The 27,896-nt window shown below is 35.3% G+C and overlaps 2 protein-coding genes and 3 pseudogenes across 4 annotated transcripts; 1 reads left to right on the top strand and 4 right to left on the bottom strand.

The window, feature by feature from the left end:
* Positions 1–1,699: 1,699 nt before the first annotated feature.
* On the bottom strand, positions 1,700–4,263 carry LOC146902464 (UDP-glucosyl transferase 73CC6 pseudogene; annotated as a pseudogene). Its single transcript, XR_015022876.1, has one exon. The product of XR_015022876.1 is annotated as a UDP-glucosyl transferase 73CC6 pseudogene (transcript).
* A 5,423-nt stretch (positions 4,264–9,686) lies between these two features.
* Positions 9,687–11,757, bottom strand: LOC146902465 (UDP-glucosyl transferase 73CC6-like). Its single transcript, XM_085735787.1, has one exon. The coding sequence runs from the start codon at positions 11,348–11,350 to the stop codon at positions 9,899–9,901; it is 1,452 nt and encodes a 483-aa protein (XP_085591913.1). The 5' UTR covers positions 11,351–11,757; the 3' UTR covers positions 9,687–9,898.
* Positions 11,758–12,759: 1,002 nt separating this feature from the next.
* LOC146902466 (UDP-glucosyl transferase 73CC6 pseudogene) lies at positions 12,760–14,379 on the bottom strand (annotated as a pseudogene).
* A 1,861-nt stretch (positions 14,380–16,240) lies between these two features.
* LOC146902467 (UDP-glucosyl transferase 73CC6 pseudogene) lies at positions 16,241–18,055 on the bottom strand (annotated as a pseudogene). The gene has a single exon (XR_015022829.1). The product of XR_015022829.1 is annotated as a UDP-glucosyl transferase 73CC6 pseudogene (transcript).
* A 2,093-nt stretch (positions 18,056–20,148) lies between these two features.
* LOC146902468 (uncharacterized) lies at positions 20,149–27,325 on the top strand. The gene is made up of 10 exons (XM_085737140.1): positions 20,149–20,187; positions 20,444–20,519; positions 20,719–20,810; positions 21,407–21,463; positions 22,040–22,630; positions 22,760–23,147; positions 23,367–24,382; positions 24,428–25,218; positions 25,328–25,871; positions 26,015–27,325. Exons 1-10 carry the CDS (start codon positions 20,149–20,151, stop codon positions 27,323–27,325), a joined length of 4,905 nt encoding a protein of 1,634 aa, XP_085593266.1.
* The last annotated feature ends 571 nt before the right edge of the window (positions 27,326–27,896 follow it).

The following is a 27,896-nucleotide window of genomic DNA, read 5'->3' on the forward strand; positions in this document are numbered from 1 at the left end:
AAACTTTCTTGAACTGTCGGAACACAATTACAAATCCTAATGTAAAGAAATTCCTACAATGAAAGCTGAGTTGTTTGTCAAGAATCTATTTTGCATGTCATATTCTAATAATGTCCCATGTTAGAATTATGTCCCAACTGAAGGTATGGCAGACTTGCAGTTTTGAGGAAAGTTTAACTTAAATAATGAAGTTTTCCCAATCCTTCAAAATAACACAACTTGAATAAAATTAAAAAAGAAACCAAGTTACAAATCCTAATGTGAAGAAAGTCATATACAATAAAAGCTAAGCTGTTTGTCAAGAATCTAATATGCATGTCATACTCTAACAATGTCTCATATTAGAAACCGACTTGTAGTTTTGAGGAAAGGCTAACTTAGATAATGAAGTTCTCCCAATCCTTCAAAATAACATAACTTGAACCGAATTAAAAAAGAAACCAAGTTAGAGGCCAAACTTACTTGCATGTATTCTACATTATGCTCATAGTGTCAATCTCTCTGTTGCATACATAAGACTAATGATAACCTCTCTTTGTCTAATGAAAACCTTGAAGAGAGTTATAACACTATAACCTAATAATGCTATTAAACCCAAAAGCCTTGAAATATTAATGGTAAACAGGTTAAAAATTTGATGCATAAGTCTTTAAGGAATATCAAAAGTCATATGAGATTGCCATTAAGAGCTAATAATATAACACATTATAAAAATGTCATAATAGATTTTTACAAAAGCTTAAGCTCATGACATTAGAAAGAAGAATCTTGTATGAGCAGTTTGAAATGTTTAGCATTATATATTAATGTTATACCATGTGAATCCTAGATCATAATTAAGTACTATAATCTAAGTTTTCTAAAAGAGAGACTTCAAATTTAACCTTCAAATTTACATACAATCAAGCAACAGATAAGCAAATAGGAATGGCAATGGGTACCCTATGGGTAGGGTACTACAGTGCCCTTCCCATACTCGCGTTTGTAAAAAATACCCGTACCCGAGCCCGTACCTTCGTAGGCAACAACTTTAGTGCCCTTTCCCATACCCTATGGGTACCTTAATGTCCATACTCGTACCCATTACCAGCACTTTAACTATGAAAAGACAATAAAAATATCACAATTGAAATAAAACTATGATTCAAAAAATTTCAAATCAACTCATAAAATAGTATGAATCGTAGTATTTAACAAAATAAAAAACATCCAAAACAGTTGTATACCAACAGGATGGACCAATTATTATATTAAGTAATTTTTAGGTTTAGGCTTAGGCTTAAATAGTTAAATAAATAAATTAATTATACACCATAAATAAATAAATTATTTATCATATTGTATAAATATGTATATGCGGGTTGCAGGGATGGGCAGTATAGTACCCATACCCATACCCATTTAAATTTGCGGGTAATACCCGGATCCAAGCCCAGACCCATGAAAGCGGGATTTTGCCCTATCCATTATGGATATTTTTTGCGGGTACCCATCGGGGCCTGCATCCAATTGTCATCCCTGACCAAAAAAGTGATTATCATGACTTCACCATAGAATTTTCCCACTCTTTAACACCACTCATTGAACAACAAATACAACAGCATACTAGCTAGTCACACACGTCAATTAACCACCATGCTAAAGGTGTTTATTACAACCAACATACCTTAACTCATTGCTCTTTATTTACATTTGAGTCTAAAAATTCATAATTTTTATTTTATTTAATAATTGAGTCTATAATATTTCATTTATTTCCTTATCTCAATTGGTGCCTTTTTCATCATTCTGGAACCAAAAGTGAGATTTATTTTTCCGTGGACAGAAAGGAAAATACTAAGGGAAATGTTAACTTGTGCCCTTAAGGCACAAGTTAATGAAACAAATATAGAAAGAGCTTATTGGAATGTGTGCATTTCATTTAATGTTTAGCTTTTCAATGAGTTGAATGCACTAAATTTTATAAAATATTTCTTCTTTTTGGTTTCTTAACATGTGCCCTAAGGGCACAAGTTAACACTACCCAAATACTAATAGACTATATATGCGTCATAAATGAATAAACAAAAATGACTTTTAGACTAGAAGTTTATTGTCCCTCAAACCTTTAAGATCATCGATCAACACCGTTAAATTCCTATGAGATGAACCACCTTCCTGAGCTGCATGTTTAGCCTTATCCCCAAAATCTCGAGCATTTCGTCTGATCATCTCAGATACATAACCACTATCCATCAATCTCTTCACAACCTTCTCAATACTATCCCTCCCGACCAACTTCTCTTTCTCCGCAATACCAAATGAGCACCACTCTACTGCACCCATTTCCATCCCAATCCCCCGCACTTGCGTTATCAACTTCTCATTGTAAAATTGTTCTCCATGCACTGGCCACGTGATCATTGGAACCCCTGCACTAACCGCCTCCACGATGGAATTCCACCCACAATGTGTCATAAATGCACCCACAGCCTTGTGGCTCAGAATCATAACCTGAGGGGCCCAACCCCTAATAATCAAACCCTTCTTCTTTGCAACAACTCTTTCTTCAAATCCCTTCGGTAGCCATTTTTCTTTCTCCTCTTGACTCTCATTCTCTTTCCCTTTCTTCTCACGAACAACCCATACAAATTCGTAACCTGATGCTTCTACCCCGCACGCAATCTCATAAAGTTGTTTATCTGAAAAATAACATAGGCTTCCAAAGCAAATGTACAACACTGAGCTATCTCGCTTCAAGTCAAGCCAACTCAGACACTCATGCACACTCACAACACTTTGTTCTCCTCTCTCTGCTTTCTCTTGAACAGTTCTACGAATAAGAGAAGCTGGACCAAGATGCCAGGCTTTCTGACCCGTAGTTTTCTCGTAGTGTTCGATGTACTCTTCACCGTCAAGTTCTACAAAATTATTGACAAGGATTCCGTGACTTTTGAAAACTGTCTCCAAAAGCGCTTCCAATCTGTTACTCATCTCCTTCGGCGGAGCTGCATTCATGGCAATAGAATGAGGAAGATCAGGAATTACAAATGAAGCAGATTCATAGAGAGAGTGTGCTTTAACAGATTCCATGGCACAAATAGCAAACAGAGAGAAACCGTTGAAAGAGAGTCTAGGAATTTGAAGCTGGTTTGCAAGTTCATCAACCCAAGGAAACAAGAAATCTGCGACAATGCAATCTGGTGGGTGCTGCTCCAAGAACTGTTGGATGGGTGATCGGAGGAGAGTGGTAGCTTGAAAGATTTTGACCATGTTATCGAAGTCAGTGGCGGCAGAGAGACTTTCTACACCGTCAGGGAGGCCAACTTCTTGGGAAGAAAATGGAACAGTGTGAATACGAAGGTGTTGGTTTAAAGGGATAGATTTGCCAAGGATTTTAGCGTTGGAAGGTGTGGTTATGATGGTGACATTTTGACGGCGTAAGGCAAAGAGAGTTGCTATGTCACATAGAGGTATCATATGACCAGGTGATAAGTAAGGTATGAAGTAGATTTTAAGTGCTTTCTCTTCTCCTTTTTCCATATCCATTTTTGCCAATTACTCTCTGTGTGTTTGGATACTATAAGGAGTAGAAGATTATAACAAAGTGGCAACAATTAACTTAGAATGAACGTGACGAATGAAGATGATAATAGAGGTATTGTATTTGGAGTACCAAGCAATTAATTGTTTCTGCTATTTTTTTTAATGTCCAACAAGCCGTCATCTACTACTGGTGCACATTTAATTGAATGAGAAATTCTTAGGTGAGCACTCACCAAATTATTAATGATTAGGGACAACCAATGAGATAACTATATATGATAATAAAATATGTTAAAAAAGGCAACAACTCAAAAAAGGCAACAACCAATGGTTAATAAAATTGTGCTATATAATATCTATATTTTTTTGTTTAGCAGCTGCTTGTGGTGCTATCAGTTTTTTCTTTGGCAGTAGTTTTTTCTCCTATTATTGGGTACAACTTGTGCTCTTTGAGAGTTATCTTAAAATTGGCTTTATGCAAATTATTAAGTATTTGAGCACAATTCTTATTCTTTTGATGCTATCAATATCTTCTCCTTGTGTTTCCTTTCTAAGAGTTTGTAGGTGAAAATTTACAAGCAATATAAATTGAGGGGATTGTGAGTTTTGACCACTAATTCATTGGGTTGTTCTCTTTGGATGAGCGAACAATTCATTGCATTCACATCTCTTGTCAATACTTATGCAGTTTGGTAGATTATTGCTTTTGTAACTCAAACGATTTGAAAATAAAAAAGATAAAAATACTCTATGAAATTCGGTTGAAGCCAAATTGTGCTCATCCAGCTACATAGTTAGGCAGTTTTACTCTTTATATGATACCAAACCATAACCGTACTGATGACATGCTGTCATTACGTAATTTTTACGACTTATTTTGGTAAATTTGATAGAGTTCTTATGCAACTATAAGGATCCAGAAGTGTTAAAGAGCAAGAAAAACCCAAGAGCTTCAAACAGCAAAACACGACGCGATTGGTTACATCCTGACGCGATTTTTATGGCAGGGAGGCATGTTTTTGAGTTGCTTAAATCGTGGCGCGATGGCTGGAAGCGTGTCACGATTGTGAAGAAAGATATGGAAGGACTTTAGGTTTTAAAGGGAATCGTGACGCGATTGGTACAGGCGTGGCGCGATTGCTCGCTCAGGAAAATATTTCCTATTTAAACAGAAGTTAGTTTCAGAAACAGGGGTTACGATTTTGGAGAGCTAAAGTGCGATTTTGACACCCAGAAGACTGCAGAAGCAGAAGTTAGTTTCAGAAACAGGGGTTACGATTTTGGAGAGCTAAAGTGCGATTTTGACACCCAGAAGACTGCAGAAGAGGCGATTTCATCATCTCTAATCCAGTTTATGTATGTTTTAATTCTTCCATTGATTATGCTATTTGTAAACTCAATTATTAGTAGCTAAATCTCTTAGAGATTAGGTCCGAGATGAATCTATGTAACCCTAATTGATCCATGTTGCTATGAAACTCTATTTATTATGGATGACAATCTAGTTGTTTTTATTCAATTCAATTGTTATTAATGTTTTTTATATCCTGATCAAATATAAACATGATTTAGTGAGAATGAATGACTACTGACCATAGCTTTCTACTTTGACCTAATTGAATTGTTCTAATAAACAGGGCTAGTCTAGGAATAGATAATCGTTTGTTAGTGATATTAGGTTAACGTGCTTAAACCTTCAAAGATTATTAGACCACCTAAGGAATTAGAGGCTGTAGTTTGAGAAGAGGGTCCTAACTCAAGGGATTGATTATGACTATTTTGTTAACTATCGTGGAACTAGAAAATCATTCATAAGAATAGGTGCAGTATACCAATTAGGGGAACATAGATGATTCGAATGACCTGATCTCATCTCTCTCTTATTTTCTAACCGAATCTTTATTTTATGTTATTTAATTTTATGCAATCAAATCAAATCTACTGCCTAATGGCAAACAAAATAATTTATACATCCTAAATATTAACCTTATTGCTAAATTGAGATTAACACAGTCCTCGTGAATACGAACTTATTTATTACTTCGATGCATTTTTAGTACACTTGCTAAAATTCTATCACGTACCGTAAAAACCAGTTTTAGATTTACCATCTCTCCAAAAGATATTAGGAAAATGTGACTCCTGATCTAAACTATAGTAGAATATTTTTTTTTGAAGGAAAAACTATAGTAGAATATGACATCTTGTCTTTGTAACCAGCATTTCCGTTTTGTAAATGGTTGATTAAAGCTCGAGCATCACGCGCTTCAATTGACTTCAACTTTTCCGTATAGACACAATTGCGCATATCTTTCAAATTTATACCAAGATTATTAAATCCACCAACTTCATTACCAAGATGACTCCAAATATTTGTAACTCTCATACCGACGTTCAACAAATTTCTCATAAAATGTAGCATATGTTTTTGCTCAGGAGGTATAAATTGTGATCCAATACCAAATTGGTTATTTTATATAAACCTTCCTTGTTCACATTAAATCTCACCATAGCATTACAGTTTGTTATTGAATTTGCTCTCTCATACACCACTTCACCTCCAAGTTTGTCGTTCTTAAACCCTTGTCCAGAAAAGATAGTTGAACAAATTTCCTATCTATTTAGAAACATCTAGGCTCAAATTTGATTTGATTTGTACTTCTAAACTCAAATCTAGTAAAGAGGATTATGACGCCTAAGTAATGATTTAGACAAAACTAAGACGAGGTTTCCTTTCATACTAAATTTCACATGCTATGAATCTCTAATCTGGTTTAGACAAAACTTGAGGGATATAAACAACTTGAAACACATATATATAGTAGAGCACATGTAAATGACACTGAAGTCAAAGCAGATAAAATCTGAAATCAAATGCAGAAAAAATATCGATATGGTGATGTGAGCATGAGCTCATGCTCACATCATATGGCAATTGACGTGTGATATTTATGTATGCCTCTACAATGATACCAAAGCCTTGGATCATGATTTCCACCAAATCACGTAATTTCAAAATGGAAAATGCTACTTCTCAAGAAAAATAGCTTCAAGAATTTTTCAAGACAAAGTTGGCAAATTTTAATTGGATGATTTATTTGTCTACTTCTTATTTTTCAGCCACACCTCCTTGAATTGCGGCAAATAGTGCATTGTGATTGGCTATTCTTTATTCTTGAAGAATTCTTGATGTTATTTTTCTAGAGATATAGCATTGCTCTTTCAAAATAGGCTTAAGTGCAATTTTGCCCCCCTATTTTGGCTGAATCGGAATTTTACCCCCCTATTTTAAAACTCGGAATTTTACCCCCTCAATTTAATGTTTTTCGGAATTTTACCCCTCCTATTTTGAAACTCAGAATTTTAACCCCCCAATTTAATGTTTTTCGGAATTTTACCCCCACCACATTTGATGTTATTATCCACCTAATTAATTATTTAAATTAAATAATTTTTAGTTACAAAAAATAAATAACTTTTTAAAAAAATAGAAAAAACTTTAAAAAAGACCTTAAAATGCAGAAAAAATTCTAAAAAAAATACTAGAAAATAAAGATAAAATGTAGGAATTACAATAAATGAATAATTTTTAAAAAAAAATCAAAAAACTTTAAAAAAATACCTTAAAATGCAGAAAAATACTAGAAATAAAGATAAAATGTAGGAAATAAACCAGAATAAACGAAAAAAATTCCAATAAAAATACATGGAAAAACAGTATAAACAGGAAAAAAAATACATGGAAAATTCCATTAAAAAAAATGTAGAAAAAATTCTAAAAAAATGTAGGAAAATTCCTTGTATTTTTTTTCGTTTATACTGTTTTTCCATGTATTTTTAATGGAATTTTTTTCGTTTATTCTGGTTTATTTCCTACATTTTATCTTTATTTTCTAGTTTTTTGCATTTTACGGTATTTTTTAAAGTTTTTTCGATTTTTTTTTAAAAATTATTTATTTATTGTAATTCCTACATTTTATCTTTATTTTTTAATATTTTTTTTAGAATTTTTTCTACATTTTAAGGTATTTTTTAAAGTTTTTTCTATTTTTTAAAAAGTTATTTATTTTTTGTAATTAAAAATTATTTAATTTAAATAATTAATTAGGTGGATAATAACATCAAATGTGGTGGGGGGTAAAATTCCGAAAAACATTAAATTGCGGGGGTAAAATTCTGAGTTTCAAAATAGGGGGGGTAAAATTCCGAAAAAATTAAATTGGGGGGGTGAAATTCCGAGTTTTAAAATAGGGGGGGTAAAATTCCGATTCAACCAAAATAGTGGGGGGCAAAATTGCACTTAAGCCTTCAAAATATAGATATATAAATTCACTTTCACGGTTTGAAACCAAAACATAATTCATGTAAACCATATACATTGACATTAAAGAATCCAAGGACACAAAATAGCATTACGACAAAACTGTTTCCTGCACACTGAAAAAGTGGTTTGAATGACAAATTGAATGAAGAAACGCGTTGCAAAGAGTTCATCACCACCTATAAGTCAAGCTTGATGTTGAGAGGTTCAGTCTTTTTGGAGAAAAGAATCCCAAGTGGCCAAAGAGTTCATGAATTCACTTCCACATATGGATCAAAATGTTCACATCAAAGCATGCTAATTAAGTCAAGCATGCTAGTTTCAAACTTTGATGAATCATTATTATTATTATTCTATTCTTTTTTTGTTTTTAAACAGAAGATGTTAATATTCCTTGTATAAACTGCAATTAGGGTCACCAGACTCACCAATCAATTACGGGTGCTGATAGTGAAATATAACTCATTGATGTACAAATTTACCAATCAAGTAATACAACTATTAGAATAAGTATTTGTTAAGATTCATTGATGTAGCATAGCTGATTAAACGATAATAACAAGTAGAAGTATATCCACAAAGATTGCCAAGATCTCACTCCTTTGTAACCGGAGGATTAACACAGGACCGATTTTGAAATTTTGGTGGCCTAGGACAAATCTACAATTTAGGCCTAACTAAAAAGTATATAAAAATTTGATTTTTCAAAGCATGAAAATAATTTGAATGAAGATGATCCCTCAAAAAAATTGCTTGGAGATAATAATTTTTTACCAGGTTAAGAAATAATCTAATAAAAACTTCAAACTTATATAAAACATTGAATTTTTTATTTAATATCCAAACGATTATTCAAAATCATTTCTACGAGCATTTCTAAATGGAAAGTAACAAATAATTGTGTCTACATTGATATGTTCTATCATATATTTCTCAATATATAAAATGGCTAGACCATTCAATCTTTTTTCTGAAATTAACGGTGTCAGGTAGTTTTTCAGTAAGTTTAACTTTGAATAACTTTTTTCTGCAAATGTAACAGTCACCGACATAGTTAAGCAAATTCGATAAGCAATTGAAACATTTGGATAACAACATGCGGCTTTGATAAATACAAGAATTTCAAAAGTTGGCGTCAACACATTTGGCAAAGATATTTGTAACAATTTTAATTCAGAAAAAATATCATTTGGATCAACATCCAACACATCATTTTAGAATTTAAGTATTGTTTTTTGTTTTGGCCTTAATATACCCTTTTGTATTTTATTTTGGAACCTGAATTTTAAACTTAATATTTAAGGCCTAGGACGGTTTCCCTCCTCGCCCCGCCTCAGATACGGCTTTGTGACATCAACACAAAAAAAATAAAAATAATTATCTGCAAGTTTTGACTCAATTGAAAAATACCTAAATTCATTTGTGTGTATGAATTTCATCTCATATTTGACGATCCGTCTAAAAAAGAATGAAGAAAAAATTCATTTCAACACTTATTTAGTGTCTACCAACACATGGTTAGCCCTCTAAAAAAACACATGGCATTGGCTGGTAGTTATATGTAAATAAATTAGTTTACATTTCTTTAGAGCATCTTAAATGAACATAATCTAAATAACTCACTTTAGAAAACTTACATCTCTTTGTTTTTGGTACAAAACTTACATCTCAATAATCCTTGGTTGAGATGTTCTTTAAAATGAATAAACTTTTTCTACAAAAACAAAACATGTTGATGAAAGAAGCCTTCTATTTCCTGCCACAACGATCATGTTTTCTGTCAAATGTTATTTTGCCCTTTGCAACTATTACACAAATGTTTCATGCTACATCCAACATATTCCTTAACACATTGCTCTTTATTTATATTTGAGTCTATCAAATTCATAAACATTTTTTTAAAAAATTTCTATAATTGAGTCTATAGTATTTCATTTATCTCAATTGCTTCCTTTTTCATCATTCTGAACCAGAAATCGAGATTTATATTTTGTTGGACAGAAAGCAAAATAATAGACTATATATGTCATAAATAAGTAAACAAAATGACCTTTAGATCACTAGAAGTTTGCGGCCCCTCGATATTTTAAGATCATCGATCACAGCCGTTAAATTTCTATGAGATGAACCACCTTCTTGAGCCGCATGTTTAGCCTTATCCCCAAACTCTCGAGCATACTTTCTGATTTTCTCAGCTTCGTCACCACCATCCATCAATCTCCTCACAGCCTTCTCAATACTATCCCTCCCCACCACTTTCTCTCTCTCCCCAATACCAATTGAACTCCACTCAGCTGCCCCCACCTCCACCCCAATTTGTCGCACCTGTGTTATCAACTTTTCATTGTAAAATTGTTCCCCATGCACCGGCCACGTGATCATTGGAACTCCTGCACTAACCGCCTCCACAGTGGAATTCCACCCACAATGCGTCATAAACGCACCTACAGCAGTGTGGCTCAGAATCATAACTTGTGGAGCCCAACCCCTAATAATCAAACCCTTCTTCTTTCCGATATTTCTCTCTTCAAATCCCTTTGGCAACCATTTTCCTTTCTCCTCTTCCCTCTCATCCTCTTTCCCATTCTTCTCCGGAACAACCCATACAAATTTGTGACCCGATGCTTCTATCCCACATGCAATCTCGTAAAGTTGTTTATCAGGGAAAAGGCAGAGGCTTCCAAAGCATATGTACAACACTGAGTTATCTAGCTTCGAGTCTAGCCAACTCAGACACTCATGCACACTCACAACACTCTGTTGTCCCCTCTGTGCTTTTTCTTGAACAGTTCTACGAATAAGAGAAGCTGGACCAAGATGCCAAGCTTTGTGACCCGTAGTTTTCTCGTAGTGTTTGATGTACTCTTCACCGTCAAGTTCTGCAAAACTGTTAACAATGATTCCGTTGCTTTTGAAAACCGTCTCCAAAAGCGCTTCCAATAGGTCACTCATCTGCTTCGGCGGCGCAGCATTCATGGCGATAGAATGAGGTAGACCAGGGATTACAAATGAAGCAGATTCATAGAGAGAGTGTGCTTTAACAGATTCTATAGTACAAATTGCAAACAGAGAGAAACCGTTGAAAGAGAGTCTAGGAATTTGAAGCTTGTTTGCAAGTTCATCAACCCAAGGAAACAAAAAATCCGCCACAATGCAATCCGGTGGGTTCTGCTCCACGAAGTGTTGGATAGGTGGTTGGAGGAGAGTGGTGGCTTGAAAGATCTTGCGGAGGTTCTCGGGGTCGGTGGCGGCGGAGAGGCTTTCGACGCCATCAGGGAGGCCAACTTCTTGGGAAGGAAATGGAACGGTGTGAATACGGAGGTGTTGGTTTAAAGGGATAGATTTGCCAAGGATTTGAGCATTAGAGGGTGTGGTTATGATGGTAACTTTTTGACGGCGTGAGGCAAAGAGTGTTGCTATGTCACATAAAGGGATCATATGACCAGGAGCTAAGTAAGGTATGAAATAGATATTAAGTGCTTTCTCTTCTTCTTCCATATCCATCTTTCTTTTTTCTTCTATCGCCAATTCTTCTTTGTGTGTGTGTGGATACTATAAGGAGTAGATTATAACAAAGTGACAAACAATTCTTGTGTGGTTTCCAATGACCTATCACTGAAAATGTTGTATTTTTTTTGTCATTTTCCATTTATATATATTCTGTCAACTTGATACTTTAATAAAAATGTGTGTCTTATCTGTATTGCTGTATATTAATGGACATATATACCTCAAGAAAAAGTAAAAGAAAACGAAAGATACTAGCTCTGCCTGCCTCATTTTTGTTCTTGAAAAACGGTTGATTTAAAATTAAACAAATAAAAACACAACACTCTTCTCTAATAGAATTATCCTCAATAATGCTCTGCCTCATGCCACTTTGCATGCCTAGGAAGAAGATATTGAAGAAATCGATTTTAATATGTTTTATATTAATTTTGCAAGAAAGCATGGAATTGACAACTGTTAGTTCTCCCCAACAAGGAGTTATTAGCAGGAAGATTATCATGAGAAGTTTGTTTAAGGTCATGAATCCGATCCATCCTGTTAAACATAATTTTTATTGTTAAATAAGTTTTTCATCCCTAAACATACATAGAATCTTCATTTTAGTCTCTAAAAAGTAAATTTGGATGTTTTCATCGTAGAAAAAAAAATTGCTTCGTTTTTGGTTCTTAATGAGCATCATTTTTAAATAATCTTGATATTTCTTGAACATAATATGAATACATCTTTAACATGAAAGAATCCTAACATTCTAGACATTATAGATACAAAAACAAAAAGAAATATCCTAGAGGATAAAAATATCCCCATTTTATTTTTTAGAGGCGCTAAAATCAAAATTTGCTTATTTGTAGGAACAAAAACTTATTTAAGGGTATGGAAGACTTACTAACAAAACATATTGTTCATGTACACCAAAAAAAAAAAACATATTGTTCATAGTTTTATGTTCAACTTGAGTTTTGAAGGGTATGGAAATTTGTGATGTGTTCCAAACCGTTTGAATAAATTTCTTAAGCTTATGGGGATATTTTGATGCTGTGTATCTTGTATGTGGGACAAAAGGAGTTGTTTCCTATGATACTTTTGGTCTTTTCAATCAAGATGGCTGTTTTTTCCAAGTTGTCTAACTGAAGTCTGGTTTTTACAATCCGAAACATGTACTTTTCTGTTTGGTTTATATTTGAACAGAGGCAAAATGAGAATTTAAAAGGGTGTGTGAGAGGCAAGAGGCAAGAAAAACGATCTAATTCAACTAATCACAATTATATACTATCTTGTGATAAATTCGTGTCACTGTTTGTCGCTAGAAGTAGCATTTCCGATAAATAAATACACCTTTTTTGTCGAATAATGAACAATTAAGTATACTATCACAATTATAATTCGGTTTGATGACATCATTATTAATTAAGTCCCTTATTGTCTCTTAATTGCTTAAGCTCATCAATCAAAGCCGTCAAATTATCATGGGATGAGCCACCTTCTTGAACAACATGTTTAGCTATTTTTGCAATCTCTTGAGCTCTACGTCTGATTTGAATGGCTTCATCACCACCGTCCATCAACCTCCTTAAAGCCTTCTTTATACGATCTCTTCCTATTAGCTTTTCCATGTCCCGAAAAGCAATGGTAAGCCACTCATCTGCACCGACTTCCACTCCAATCCCATGCACCTGAGTTATCAACTTCTCGTTATAGAATTGATCACTGTGTACTGGCCATGTGATCAATGGAATCCCTGCACTAACAGCCTCGACTACTGAGTTCCACCCACAATGCGTCAAGAATGCACCTATAGCAGAGTGGCCCAAGATAACCACTTGTGGGCTCCATCCCCTTACGATCATCCCCTTAGTCCTCTCTTCAAATCCTTTAGGAAGCCATTTTTCCTTCTCCGCTTCACTCTCATTCTCTTTCCCCTTCTTCTCTGGGACAACCCATATGAATTCACAATTTAATTCTTCTAGGGCACTTGCAATCTCATACAATTGTTTATCAGGGAAATAGCAAAAGGTTCCAAAGCATATGTAGAGTACCGAGTTATCTCGCTTTGAGTTGAGCCAAGTCAAGAACTTTTGCACACTCAATGTGCTCTTTTCTCCCCTATTTGCTTTCTCTTGAGTGGTTTTGCGAACAAGAGATGCCGGGCCAAGAAGCCAAGCCTTGTGACCGATGGTTCTCTCATAATACTCAACACACTCTTCTCCATCGAGCTCTGCAAAGCTGTTGATGATGAAACCATGGCTTTTGAGGGCTATACTGAGTAGAGGATCAATGAATGACTTTGACTCCATGGGGGGTGTTGAATTAATGAAGATATCATAAGGAAAATGAGGAATGACAAAAGGACCAGAAGCATCCTCAGGGAGAGGGTGTGATTTAAGGGACTCAATGGCACATATGGTAAAGAGTGAGAAACCGTTGAAGGCAAATCTCGGAATGTGAAGCTTGTTTGCCAGCTCATCCACCCAAGGGAATAAAAAATCCGCTACGATGCAATCAGGTGGTTCCTGTTCCACGAAATTCTCAATGTATTCGCGGAGCAGTGTGGTGGCCTGAAAGATTCTGTTGGAGCTGTCGAGGTCTGTGACAGAGGACAGGTTTTCAATGCCGTCCGGGAGGCCAACTTCTTGGGAAGGGAATTGAAAGGTGTGAACGTTGAAGTTGTTGGATTTGGGAAGGATTTGAGCGTTTGAAGGAGTGGTGATGATTGTAACAAAGTGGCCACGTGAAGCAAAGAGAGAAGCTATGTCACATAGAGGGATCATATGCCCTGCTGCTAAGTATGGAATGAAGTAAAGTTTGAGTGGTTTATCCATTGTTGTGGCTAAGACACTGCCTTCTGCCTTTGCAAACAAATTCAGGTCTTTTTTATAAGGATAATGGAAGCTTTGATAAGCCAAAGCATGATGCGGACACTGCTTTGAAAGAATCAGCCTTGTTTTGGACTTAGGTATCAACAAGCCGGCTTCTAGTCTAGTTAAATTTTTTGATGGTACGTTTTGATAAATAAATATACACATGATACCTCCTATAAAGTAATTTATTTTCAAAATTTATTTTTACTTAAGTGAGTATTTCTTCACATAAAGTAGATCCTCCATCTTATTTCATGAGCATAATTTAACTCATTCAAGGTCACCATATGAGTTGTATGGTAGTGAAATGCTTGTTTTTCATTGGAAATCAAAATATCATTGGAAATCAAAATGGACAAAAAAAAAAATTTGTCCATTTTACTCATTAAAAGAATTGAGAAAAACACCAACTTTTTTCCCAAGACATAGCACTAGCTTCGACATTGTGCATTTTTGTCACCTGTGTCTTTTTCGTAGTCCTGTATTTATTTTTAAAAATATACACAAAATAATATTTATAATATGTGATAAGATATTTATACAATATTGTGTACATATAACATTTTTCTTTTTTATGTATATTCAAATTTTATTTTATTATGTAATTCAAATATTTTATTTTTTAATAGATATAATAATAATAATAATAATAATAATAATAATAATAATAATAATAATAATAATAATAATAATAATAATAATAATAATAATAATAATAATAATAATAATAATAATAATAATAATAATAATAATAATAATAATAATAATAATAATAATAATAATAATAATAATAATAATAATAATAATAATAATAATAATAATAATAATAATAATAATAATAATAATAATAATAATAATAATAATAATAATAATAATAATAATAATAATAATAATAATAATAATAATAATAATAATAATAATAATAATAATAATAATAATAATAATAATAATAATAATAATAATAATAATAATAATAATAATAATAATAATAATAATAATAATAATAATAATAATAATAATAATAAAGGAAAATATTGCTCTCATGGAAATGATTCTTTCCTTCCATCCATGTAAGAGATCAAAACAATAGAATATGTTTTTTTTTTCAACTACTTTTTCTTTCTTTTCCCTTATTTTCTTCCCTACACCATGATGATCAACAAGAATTATTTGACCATGCTAAATGTTGCTGGTGCTTTTTGCACCACCTTTTTTCTTCTTTCACACGCTTTTTTTCTTCTTTCATTCTTTTCTTGTCTCTTTTCTATTTCTTTCCCTTTATTTTTGTGTGTGATTTCCACTTGAAGAGAAACCCACCCAACTCTTGTATGAGTTGGATTATTATTAATTACAATTTCATTAATTCTAGCTTATGAAATATAAAAATAAAAATAAAAATCCAGGAGGCTGACAAAAAAAGAAGAATATATATAAAACAAATTACTTTGATCTAATTTTACATCATTTGATATGTTATTGAGATTAACAATGTTCAATAAAAGCGTTTAAATCGTTAATCTTGGTGGGTCACTATGGGGCGTAGCAAATGTATTTAGATTCACGTAAAAAATTATATCGATGATTTATTTGATATAAACTTACAATCCAACAGTCAAATTTTAGAAAAATATTTATTGAGTAAAACAATATTGAATGGTGCAACATTACATCAATATAATTAATTCATTCTCTCTATATTTGATACAATTTCATTAATTCTAGCTTATTAAACTTTCAAATATTTTTGAAATTTTTGACGATTGTTGATCGTTAGAGGCTATTTTTCGTTCACTTGTTCCCCGTATCGCTTTGGCCATATGAAGGTATAACAACTCCATCATCTCAATTGTCTTCATGGTCAGCACAAATGTGATTGTACATTGAGCTATCTTCAATTGACTATCTCACATTCTCACTAAATCCCAAACAAACTAAGGTTAAATCACATTTAAAAATAGCCTTAATACATATCTAGGTGATGATATTCATTTGTATAGGGAGTAATTTATATCTAGGTAAAATAAAGTTTAGAATAAAATGAGCTGATTTTCTCTTATAAGACGAGTGAGTGCAATAATAGTACACATTTTTTTTCTTCGTATTTTTGTCGTATAACCAACGACTAATTATACTATCACTATTAAAATTGTGGGAAAATGACATCATAGTTGTTTAGGCACCCTATTGTCTCTTAAATGCTTAAGTTCATCAATCAAAGTTGTCAAATTGTCATGAGATGAGCCACCTTCTCGAACAACATCTCCAGCAATTTTTGCTAACTCTTGGGCTTTGTTTCTAATTTGGACAGCTTCATTACCCCCATCCATCAACCTTCGCATAGCCTTCTTTATAAAATCTCTCTTCACCAACTTTTTCATATCTCGAAAAGCTGTTGTGATCCACTCATCTGCACCTACTTCCACTCCTATCCCCCGCACATGAGTTATGAGCTTCTCATTGTAGAACTGATCACTATGCACCGGCCACGTGATCATCGGAACCCCCGCACTAACAGCCTCCGCCACAGAGTTCCATCCACAATGCGTCAAAAACGCACCAACAGCAGGATGCCCCAATATAACCATCTGCGGCGCCCATCCCCTTACAATCATCCCCTTTTTCCTCTCTTCAAACCCCTTGGGTAACCATTTTTCTTTCTCCTCTTCACTCTCGTTCTCCTTCCCCTTCTTCTCTGGGACAACCCATATGAATTCATAACCTGATTCTTCTAGCGCACTTGAAATCTCATACAATTGCTTATCAGGGAAGTAACAAATTGTTCCAAAGCTAATGTAGAGCACTGACTTATCTTGCTTCGAGTTCAACCAATTCAAATACTTTTGCACGCTGACTTCGCTTTTTCCCCTTCTATTTGCCTTCTCTTGAGTAGTTTTGCGAACAAGAGAGGCCGGGCCAACATGCCAAGCCTTGTGACCGATGGTTTTCTCGTAATACTCAACATACTCTTTTCCATCCAGCTCCACAAAGCTATTGATGATGAAGCCATCACTTTTGAGCGCTACAGTGAGTAGAGGATCCATAAAAGACTTGGACTCCAAGGGTGGTGTTGAATTAATGACAATGTCGTAAGGAAAATTCGGAATAACAAAAGAACCAGAAGCATCCTCAGGGAGAGGGTGTGATTTAAGGGATTCCATGGCACATATGGTAAAGAGTGAGAAACCGTTGAACACGAATCTCGGAATGTGAAGCTTCTTTGCTAGCTCATCCGCCCACGGGAATAAGAAATCCGCCACGATGCAATCAGGTGGGTGTTGCTCCACGAAATTCTCAATTAGTCCGTAGAGCAGTGTGGTGGCATGGTAGATTTTCCAGCCGTCATCGATGGTACTGACGGAGGAGAGGTTTTCAATGCCATCGGGGAGGCCAACTTCATGGGAAGGGAATTGAAAGGTGTGAACATTGAAGTTGTTGTTAGATTTGGGAAGGATTTTAGCATTTGAAGGAGTGGTTATGATTGTAACAAGGTGGCCACGTGAAGCAAAGAGAGAGGCTATGTCACAAAGAGGGATCATGTGCCCTGCTGCTAAGTATGGAATGAAGTAAAGTTTGAGTGGTTTATCCATTGTTGTGGCTGAGACACTGCCTTTGTGCTTTTGCATGTAAATTCAGGTCTTTTTTATATTAGGAATTAGAGAATGGGGTTAGATAAGCCACAGGATGGTGTGGTTGTTGTTCATGTTTAACTGTAACCAGAAAAGTTTGAACAGCAAAGAAACAAAACACAACATCCAAACAATGTTGCAGGCCTGTCGTTAGTTTTTTTGTATCAAGTATCCAATGTTACTAAGGCGGCTTTTACAATATAAATTGTAAAGAGTAAATGGTCAAATTGTATTTGAAATTGTAAACTCTAGGACGTTGCTTTTGGGAAGCGTCTTGCTAACATGTTCAAAAACGTCCACACCATTGACACCTTACAGGGAGCATTTTATATTAAATTATTTAAACAAAATAAGGACGCATTTGGCTATATGTGTGAAAGTACAGTGACCAATTTAGCTAATTTCAAATTGCTCAATAAATAATTGGTTTAAATGTGTCATTGGACCCTGCACTTTCATCAGATTTTGGCATTGGTCCCTGCACTTTTTTTGTTTGGCATTGGTCCTTGCACTTTGTAAAAATATTGGTATTGGTCCCTCTGTTAACTTTCTGTTAAAAAAAACACAAAACTAACGGAGTGCCACGTGGCCCAATCATTTCACGCCACGTGGCACCAATACCAATATTTTTACAAAGTGTAGGGACCAATACCAATATTTTTACAAAGTGCAGAGACTAATACCAATATTTTTACAAAGTGCAGGGACCAATACCAATAGTTTTGTGTTTTTTTTTAACAGAAAGTTAACAGAGGAACCAATACGAATATTTTTACAAAGTGCAGGGACCAATTCCAAACAAAAAAAAGTGCAGGGACCAATGCCAAAATCTGATGAAAGTGCAGGGACTAAAGGCATATTTAAGCCTAAATAATTTATGAGAAACGCTAACATGTGTCTTTAGGAAACGTGTTACGAAACTCAATGTAGTAATTTTATCTTGGAAATTATGCAAATTTATTTTTCAAGAAGTTGTAATTAATTATTTGTAATAAATACTTATTATTTACAGAAATCTTAACATGTACTCCCTCCTTAGGGGTGTTCGCGGTGCGGTTTGGTTCGGTTTTGAGGGTAAAAGTCATCCAAACAGCAACATAAAAAAGTATGTGGTTTGGTTTGGTTCGGTTGACTTTTAAAATAAAATCCGAACCAAACCAATGCGGTTTGGATTGGATCGGTTGGTGCGGTTTTCTTAGACAATAATTTTATTTGTTTCCAACATTAAAATCAAATTAAAAAGGTAAAACACAACATATTTTCAGTAATGTTTTAAATTTCATCTAACATTACAATTTTATTATCATATAATAATGTTCTCAACTATGCAGACCAAATTAAAACATGGACAAACCGTAACCCAATTTTGTAAGAAATACAAAAGACTAAATGTGTTAACATTTTCTAAGAGTTAAAGTAGCACATACTTTTTTTTGAAGAAAAAGTAGCACATACATTTAATTAGTGTTTTTCTTATATTGCGGTTTGGTTTGGTTTGGTTCGGTTGGTAAAATCAAAACTGTAAAACAAACCAAACCATGCGGTTGAGTAAAAAAGTGATCTGAATACATCCGAACCAAATGCGGTTTTTTGCGGTTTCAGTTTGGATTAGTTCAGTTTACGGTTTTTCTATTGGATTGGTTCGGTTTTGAACACCCCTACTCCCTCTGTCCCAATATGTAAGCACCATTTTCATTTTTCACATTTCTTAAGAAAAGTTGTTGGTGTAATTAATGTGTCTATTTTGTATGTTAATATTACCAAATTGTCATTTGTTTGTAATTAATGAGATAGATCGTTGTACTAAAGTAACTTTGCTCATCTTATGTTCCTGTTGAAATATTACTTTAAAATAAATCATAAGAGTTTGTTGGCTGGGGTCAATGTTTCAGATTCCTGGTTGAATGAAGTGATGGGGTGTTGAGCTGTACAGTGAGCAAAGTCCCCTTTTTATATTTGGGTTTGCCTATTGGTGGTGATATGAGGCGTTTATTGTTTTGGGAGAAAGTTTTGTCTCGCGTTAAAATTAGATTGTCTAGGTGGCGGAGTAGATTCCTTTATTTTGGTGGTCGTCTGATTCTCCTTAAGTTTGTTTTGTCCTCTCTGCCTGTCTATGTTCTTTCCTTCTTCAAAGCTCCATCAGGTATTGTCTCTTCTATTGAATCTTTATTGATAAAAAATTTTGGGGAGGGAGTGAGGGTCTTAGGAAAATTTCTTGGATTGGTTGGAATAATATTTGTTTGAGTAAGGAGTATGGAGGTTTTGGGGTTAGGAAGATGAGGGAGTTTGACATTGCTTTGTTAGGAAAATGGTGTTGAAGGATGTTAGTGGATACAGGGGGATTATGGTATAGGGTATTGGTAGCTCGTTATGGCGAGGTGAATGGGAGGTTGAAGGTTGGGGGCTGGAGTGATTCTTCTTGGTGGAGGGAGGTAGCGAAAGAACTGTGATGGTGAAGGTGTGAATGGAGGTCGGTGGTTTGAGGAGTGTATTGGGAGGATGATTGGCAGTGGGATAAATACGTTCTTTTGTACTGATCCGTGGTTAGAAGGGTCTCCTTTGTGTGTGCATTTTAGGAGTCTTTTCAATTTGGCTGAGAACAGGTCGATTTCGGTGGTGGATATGTGCGGTTTATGGTGGGAAGAAAGAGGGGGTGGCCTGGCAGTGGCGCCGTCAATTGTGAGCATGGGAGGAGGAGCTGTTAGGGGAGTGTAGGATTTTACTTCATGATATTTCTTTTCAGAATAATTCTACAGATCATTGGTAGTGGAGGCTTGATCCTAGCGGCGGTTATTCAGTTCGGGGCGTGTATCAGAAGCTTACTAGTCAGGAGTTTCCTACCTTTGATGCTACTTCATATTTCATTTGACACAAACAGGCTCCCTTAAAGGTTTCCATTTTGGCTTGGCGACTCGGTTGCCGACGAAGGATAATTTGGTGCCAAGCGGCATTATTTCTCATGAAAATCAGGTATGCGTGACTGGGTGTGGAGGCATCGAGACTGCTCAGCATTATTTTTATCCTGCCTCTGTTTTGATTCCCTTTGGAGTCTTGTTCGGCCATGGCTTGGCATCTCATAGACTGATCTGTATCATTTACAGGACCATGTTATTCGGCTTGTTTATATATCAGGAGGTTCGCGAGTTCGACGTTCTTTTTTGCAGCTTGTTTGGTTATGTTGCATTTGGGTATTGTGGAATGAAAGAAACAATAGAATTTTCAAGAACAATGAAAGCTTCATTCATCAACTGTTAGATAAAGTTAAGTTACATTCCTTTTGTTGGATGAAGACAACTAATATTAATGTTCGTCTAAATTCTCATATGTGGTAGTCGGACCCGTTTGTTTGTATGGATATCTGGTAATTTGTTTTGGTTTTGCTTTCTTTGTGACTTGTTCGGGTGAATACCGTTGAGGTCCTTTCTGGCACAGCTTGTGCTATTAAGAAGTATTCTTTGTTAGTAATATATTCCATTTTCGATTGTTAAAAAAAATTGTAATGTGAGATTAGAAATATTGATTTGGGTTTGAAAAAAATATGCTTAATTGTGAATATGTTTATTTAGATGGTGTGGGAGATTGGTTTCCTTGAAAGTTCTATCGACTTGAATTATTTGAATGAGGTAAGTATGAATATGACTTAATGATATACTTATTTGAATGATTAAACACGTCGTTATTTTTTAATGTAAGTTACTAATTTTTTTAGTAATATAGTTGTAATTAATATAGTCAATATAATTTGTTGTTGAGCAATTGTTATTTATCTAGAGAGATTTTATTAAGAATTGATCAAGAAAAGGTCTCAGTCAATTAAATTTGTTATTTTTCGGAAATCAAGGGAGGTAATGGCATTGGTATGTAATTAAGGAAAGATGTTAGCAACTACACTGTCTTGAAATCTTTACAGTTTATCACTGTATCTATCATCCCCTTCACCAACCATCATGTCATCCTTCATCCATCCCTGGAAGTTCCTTGATTTTGAGCTTGATCCTAAGCCTGCCACACCCGTCATCGTTAACCCTAAACCAACCAAAACCTTCGCGCAAGCCCTTTCCAATATGTGTGAGATTCCTCCTTCGCAGCTTCCTTAAGCAGTCATCAAAGGGGATGGTTATGCTATACAGATTACAGAGGAGGAATACATGGCTGGAATGGATACATGCAAGCTGAATCTTCACGGTCGTGTTCTCTAGCCAAAGGGTTCCACACCGCTCACAGTGGTTTCCTTAAAGGCGAAGCTATCTAACATCTGGAAGAATCTTTCACGCTGGGGGATCCAATCTCTAGGTAAAGGTTACTTTGAATTCACTTTCACCAATTTAGAGGATGTTAGAAGGGTTAGATCAGTTTCATCCTGGAATCTCAGTCCTGGTTACCTTAAACTGTTTGCTTGGTCACCAGACTTTAGCCCAAAAACCCAACAAAACACAAATGCTCAAGTTTGGGTTAGAATCTATGGTTTGTCTCAAGAATATTGGAGGAAAAACATCCTATTTTCTATTGTTAGTGGTGTAGGATCCCCTATATGCACTGATACGGTCACAGCTAAACCTATGATAGAGCGTACCTTTGGACAATACGCTAGGGTTTTGGTGGATATTGACCTAACACAAACCCTAAAATACTCTCTGCTTGTTGAAAGAAAGGGTTTTGCGTTTTATGTTGATTTGGAGTACGAAAATCTCCCAGATTTTTGTGCTTACTGCAAAATAACTGGCCATCATGTTGATTATTGTAAAAAATGGCGCCCTGAGTTTGAAGATAGACAGGACAAAACCAAGTTGGTGCAGAGAAATAATGAGAAACCCCACAAGCTAATTTTTGCTCAAAAGAGTGATAGCAGACAAAACTAGAACAAAGGTAAAGAAGCTATTGATGTTGAAAAAGAAGTGGTTAACCTTGATGAACAACAGCCAGAAGGTCAGGAAATTAGTGAAGAGGACACACAATTAGAAAGAGAACTTAATGTATCAGCTGCCAAAGAAATGCAGGAACTAAACCATGAAGATGATGATACTATTTCACATGGTTCCTTTGTGGCTGACACTCAAAAGCAGGATTCACCAAAAGAGACATCTGAAGCTGAAGATGATCAAATTGAAAACACTCCAGTTAGAGTAATGAATGATAAGGTTTTCCTGCAGAAGTCCTGGGCGCATATGACAGAAGCAGAAGTAGAGGATACAAATATTCCAGTGGCTGCTGTTAATGCTCCAGCCATTATGGACAAAGAGGATTTTCAAATGGTTCTCCCAAAAAACAGAAAAAAGTCACAGAAAAAAGCAATTCAAATCTCCAAGGGTACTTATTCAACCAGAGCAAAGGTTCCTCAAAAACCTTTCAAATGAAGTGCATTTATTGGAATGCTAGAGGGTTAGCTAACAACCCCTCAAGGTTAGCTCTTAAAAATATTATTACTCAATACCACCCTGATTTTATTTTCATTTCTGAACCTTTGGATGGATTTTGAAAATTTCCCTAGAAGATGGCTGTCATCTTTGAACCTTAAACTCTTTGCAGTTAACTCTAGAATTAACCTTTCCCCTAATCTCTGGTGCATTTGCAAACCTCACTTTAACCCCCACATTCTAGCCATAGATAACCAACATATAACTTTCTCTTTAACTGATAATAATCAATCCTTTGCCTTATCTGTTATTTATGCATCCACTAACTATCTTGTTAGAAGACAATTGTGGAACTCCTTAAACACCTTACAATCTCAACTTGACCTGCCCTGGTGTTTCATTGGAGACTTTAACTCCATAATAGGAGCCCATGAACACAGAGGGAGGGTTAACCCTGCTAGACTACCTATGGAAGAATTCAGGTCCTGGTCTGACTCACACAATCTGCTACACATACCCACTAGAGGGGCAGACTACACTTGGTCCAATGGCAGAGATGGTCGCAACGATACTGAAAGAAGGCTTGATAGAGCAATATGCAATCAAGCATGGTTTGATTTATTCACCTCCACCTCAGTCACAACCCTTGTTAAACACAAATCTGACCATTCTCCTTTACTCCTAGACTTCCAATTAACCAACTCATCTTTTGCTTCCAATTTTAAATTCATGAGGATGTGGTCCTCACATTCTGATTGTGTTAATATTGTTCAAGACTGTTGGAACACAACTGTGATTGGCTGCCCAATGTTCATTCTAACCCAGAAGTTGAAAAACTTGAAACTCAATCTTAAAGAATGGAATAAACATGTTTTTGGCAATGTTCATGAGAACGTTAAGATTGCTGAGATGAACCTTCAACTTATCCAAGCTAATATTCAAGCCATTGGTCCCACTGATAGTTTATTGTCTGAAGAGAAAGAAGCTCACAAGGCTTTTGAAGATGCCCTAGCTAAAGAGGAATTGTTCTGGCAAGAGAAAGCTAATTTAAAATGGCATCTGCATGGGGATAGAAACACTAAATTCTTCCACATAACAGCCAAAATCAAATCATCCACCAAACTCATTACCACCCTTCAAGATGGTGAACATGTGCTTACAGACAAATCCCAGATAGCAAATCATATTGTGAGTTATTATAGAAATCTTTTTTGTACTAACATTTTTTTGCAGGAACAGTTACTTGCTCAAGAGGTCATTCCTCCTTTAGTCACAAATGAGGTGAATACAATGCTTACTATGTTACCCTCACACAAAGAGATCAAGGCTGCAATCTTTGCCCTCAACAAAGATAGTGCCCCTGGCCCTGATGGTTTTGGGGCTTTTTTCTTTCAACACTATTGGGAGATAGTTAAAGATGATGTGATTGCTGCAGTGATTCAATTTTTTACATCTAGCTGGATTTTGCCTGGTTACAATTCAAACATCATTGCTCTCATTCCAAAAACACCAAATGCTATATCTATTGACCAATACAGACCAATAGCAATGGCTAATTTTAAATTTAAAATTATTTCCAAAATCCTTGCTGATAGGTTAGCTCAGATTATGCCCTCTATCATTTCAAAGGAACAAATGGGATTCATTCATGGTAGGGATATTAAGGATTGTATTTGTACGGCTTCAGAGGCTGCTAATCTTCTCCACAACAAGGCATTTTGTGGTAATTTAGCTCTCAAGATTGATATTACAAAGGCATTTGACACAATGGAATGGTCCTTTATTTTACAAGTCTTAAAACAGTTTGGATTCAATGAAACTTTCTGCAACTGGATTGCAGTGATTCTCAAGTCAGCTTTTCTTTCTATATCAATTAATGGAGAATCACATGGCTACTTTAATTGTATAAAGGGGAGTGAGACAGGGAGACCCTCTATCACCTCTTTTGTTTTGCATTGCAGAAGATGTCCTCAGCAGAAGCTTAACAAATCTAGTGCAGGAGGGGAAGCTCAATCTTATCAAAGGTACTAGAAACTTCAATGTTCCTTCTCATTCTTTCTATGTTGATGACCTTCTGATTTATTGTAAAGGTAACATCTCTAGTATACATGCCATTAAGGATTTATTTGCTAGATATGAGTTAGCTTCTGGTCAAGTCATTAGTAGTGGAAAGTCTACTATTTTTTCTGGCTCTATCAATCAGGCTAGACTTAATCAAATTGTCAACATTCTGAATTTCAACATTGGTTCTTTGCCTTTTAATTATTTGGGGGTTCCAATTTTTAAAGGCAAACCAAAATCTTGCTATCTACAACCTATAGCTGATAGAATCAATCTCAAACTGTCTAGTTGGAAAGCTAGTTTACTTTCAATGGCTGGTAGAGTTCAGCTAGTGCAATCTGTAATTCAAAGCATGCTCATTTATAGTATTTCTGTCTATGCTTGGCCTATCTCTTTACTCAAGGATCTCGAAAAGAATATTAGAAACTTTATCTGGAGTGGGGATAGAGAGAAGAGAAAGCTGGTTTCTGTCTCTTGGAAGAAAGTTTGCAAGCCCTATGCTCAGGGTGGCTTAAATCTTAGATCCCTCATAAGTTTGAATCAGGCCACCAATTTGACTTTTGGTTGGAATTTGCTGAAGTCTGAAGCTCCCTGGGCCACCCTTTTAAAAGATAGGGTCCTGAGAAAGGGGAGAGTTATAAGCATCATATCTTCTCCTCTCTTTGGAGCAGCATCAAGGAAGAATTTTCAGTCATACAGGACAATTCTATTTGGTTAATAGGTGATGGTAGAGATGTCAGTTTTTGGAATGATCCCTAGTGTGGTACATCTTTTTCTGCTCTCCTCAACATACCTGAAGAAACCAGAAGCTTACTGAAATCAACTGTTAATGAGTACATCCTTAATGGTCAATGGCATCTCCCTTCTCACTTCTCTCAATCTTTCCCTACCATAGCTCAAATGATTCATAAGATTCCAATTCCTCACACTCCTAAGAAGGACCAATTAATGTGGAAACACACTACTTCTGGTGACTTATTGCTAAAGGAAGCTTACATGTTCAAAGATCAGGAACTTCAGGACTTGCACTGGACCAAATTCATTTGGAGTATAGATATTCCACCAGCAAGATCCATTTTTGTCTGGAGATTCATGCACAACAAGGTCCCTACAGATGAAAACTTGATGCTTAGAGGCTGCAATCTTCCTTCAATGTGCAATCTTTGCATGCATTCATCAGAAACTGCTTTCCATCTATTTTTTGAATGTCATTACGCCACTAAGCTTTGGAACTGGTTAGCAAACACTCTCAACTTGGCTTTTAATTTCTCCTCTAAAGAAGATATTTGGAATTTGTGTGATAGGGCTTGGTCTCCCCAATGCAAAGTTGTTGTTAAAGCTATTTTGGTTAATCTAATCAATATCATCTATCATGCAAGAAACCAAACCAGGTTCAATGGCAAAAACATTCATTGGAAGTCAGCAATCTCAATGATTATAGCTTCTACTTCTCTTTCTGGTAACAACACCTCCAAAGTTTCCAATAATTCCATTATTGACTTTGTTATTCTCAAAGCTTTCAACTGTGTTATTCACCATCCAAAGGCTCCACTTATTAAAGAAATTGTTTGGCATCCACCTCATGTAAACTGGTTTAAATGTAATATAGATGGGGCTTCTAAAGGCAATCATGGCATCTCTGCCTGTAGAGGAATCTTTAGAAACCACAACTCAGAAGCTGTTCTTTGTTTCTCTGAACCTCTCGGTGTTTGCTCTTCTTATCATGCTGAGTTATGTGGCTTCATGAGAGCCATTGAGCTCATGTATCAGAATCACTGGAACAACGTTTGGATAGAAACCGACTCTTCACTAGTTGTTCTTGCAGCTAAAAGCTCGAATCAGGTTCCTTGGATTCTTCGAAACAGGTGGGATAATGCAATGGTTGTGCTTAGTAGATTAAATTGGGTCATCTCTCATGTTTATAGGGAAGGCAACCAAGTTGCAGATTCTTTAGCCAATCACGGTTTATCTTTGAACACTTTATCTGTCTGGAATGATGTTCCTGATTTTGCAATCCCTAGCTTTATTAGGGATAAAAATGGATGTACTTCTTTTAGAATTTCATCTTGATTTTGGGAGTTTTGGTCTAGTCCCCTCCCTTTGTTTCTTTGTTTCTCTCTTTTAATATATTTTGGGTTGGTTAGCTCTTTGCTTCCACCCTTTTTGGCTTAAAAAAAAAAACAACGATTTCGTAGAGTGCTCTAATTCAGACTTGGAAAAAAAAGAAGATACATGTGGTATTCTGTAGAAATTTGTGAGTGAGGTCCAACGTTTAAACTTCTTTTATGTATCTGAAGCAACCAATTTTGTTTGCAGTGAAACCATTCTTTTTCTTTTTTGTTTCCCATGTGTTCCTTTTAGGAGAGATAATCATATTTTAAATATAGTCGGATACTAAATATAAGCATGTCTTTTAATCATTTATTTTATATGTCTGGTTGGGGTGGAAGTGCCAAAACAAGAAGGTTTAGTCAGTTTCTTAAGAAAGATATATTTGATCTTGGGAAAATTACATTCACCTCCCCTCAGGTTTATTAAAAAGACAGTTAGACCCCCTCTAGTTTTAAAACTAACACTAACCTCCCTTAAGTTTCTATCAAATAAACAAACACCTCCCTTTTGTATTAACACCGTTATTTCT

Source organism: Medicago sativa, chromosome 8 (genome assembly GCF_051527215.1).
Source record: "Medicago sativa cultivar Bolivia chromosome 8, Bolivia_mono, whole genome shotgun sequence".
Taxonomy (NCBI): domain Eukaryota; kingdom Viridiplantae; phylum Streptophyta; class Magnoliopsida; order Fabales; family Fabaceae; genus Medicago; species Medicago sativa.

Coding starts and splice junctions, on each gene's coding strand:
- LOC146902465 (XM_085735787.1), bottom strand. CDS start 11,350: ATGGATATGGAAGAAGAAGAGAAAGCACTTAATATCTATTTCATACCT.
- LOC146902468 (XM_085737140.1), top strand. CDS start 20,149: ATGGTGTTGAAGGATGTTAGTGGATACAGGGGGATTATG. Junction 20,188..20,443: donor GTGGATACAGGGGGATTATG/GTATAGGGTATT, acceptor GGCTGAGAACAG/GTCGATTTCGGTGGTGGATA. Junction 22,631..22,759: donor GACAGGACAAAACCAAGTTG/GTGCAGAGAAAT, acceptor GATGAACAACAG/CCAGAAGGTCAGGAAATTAG.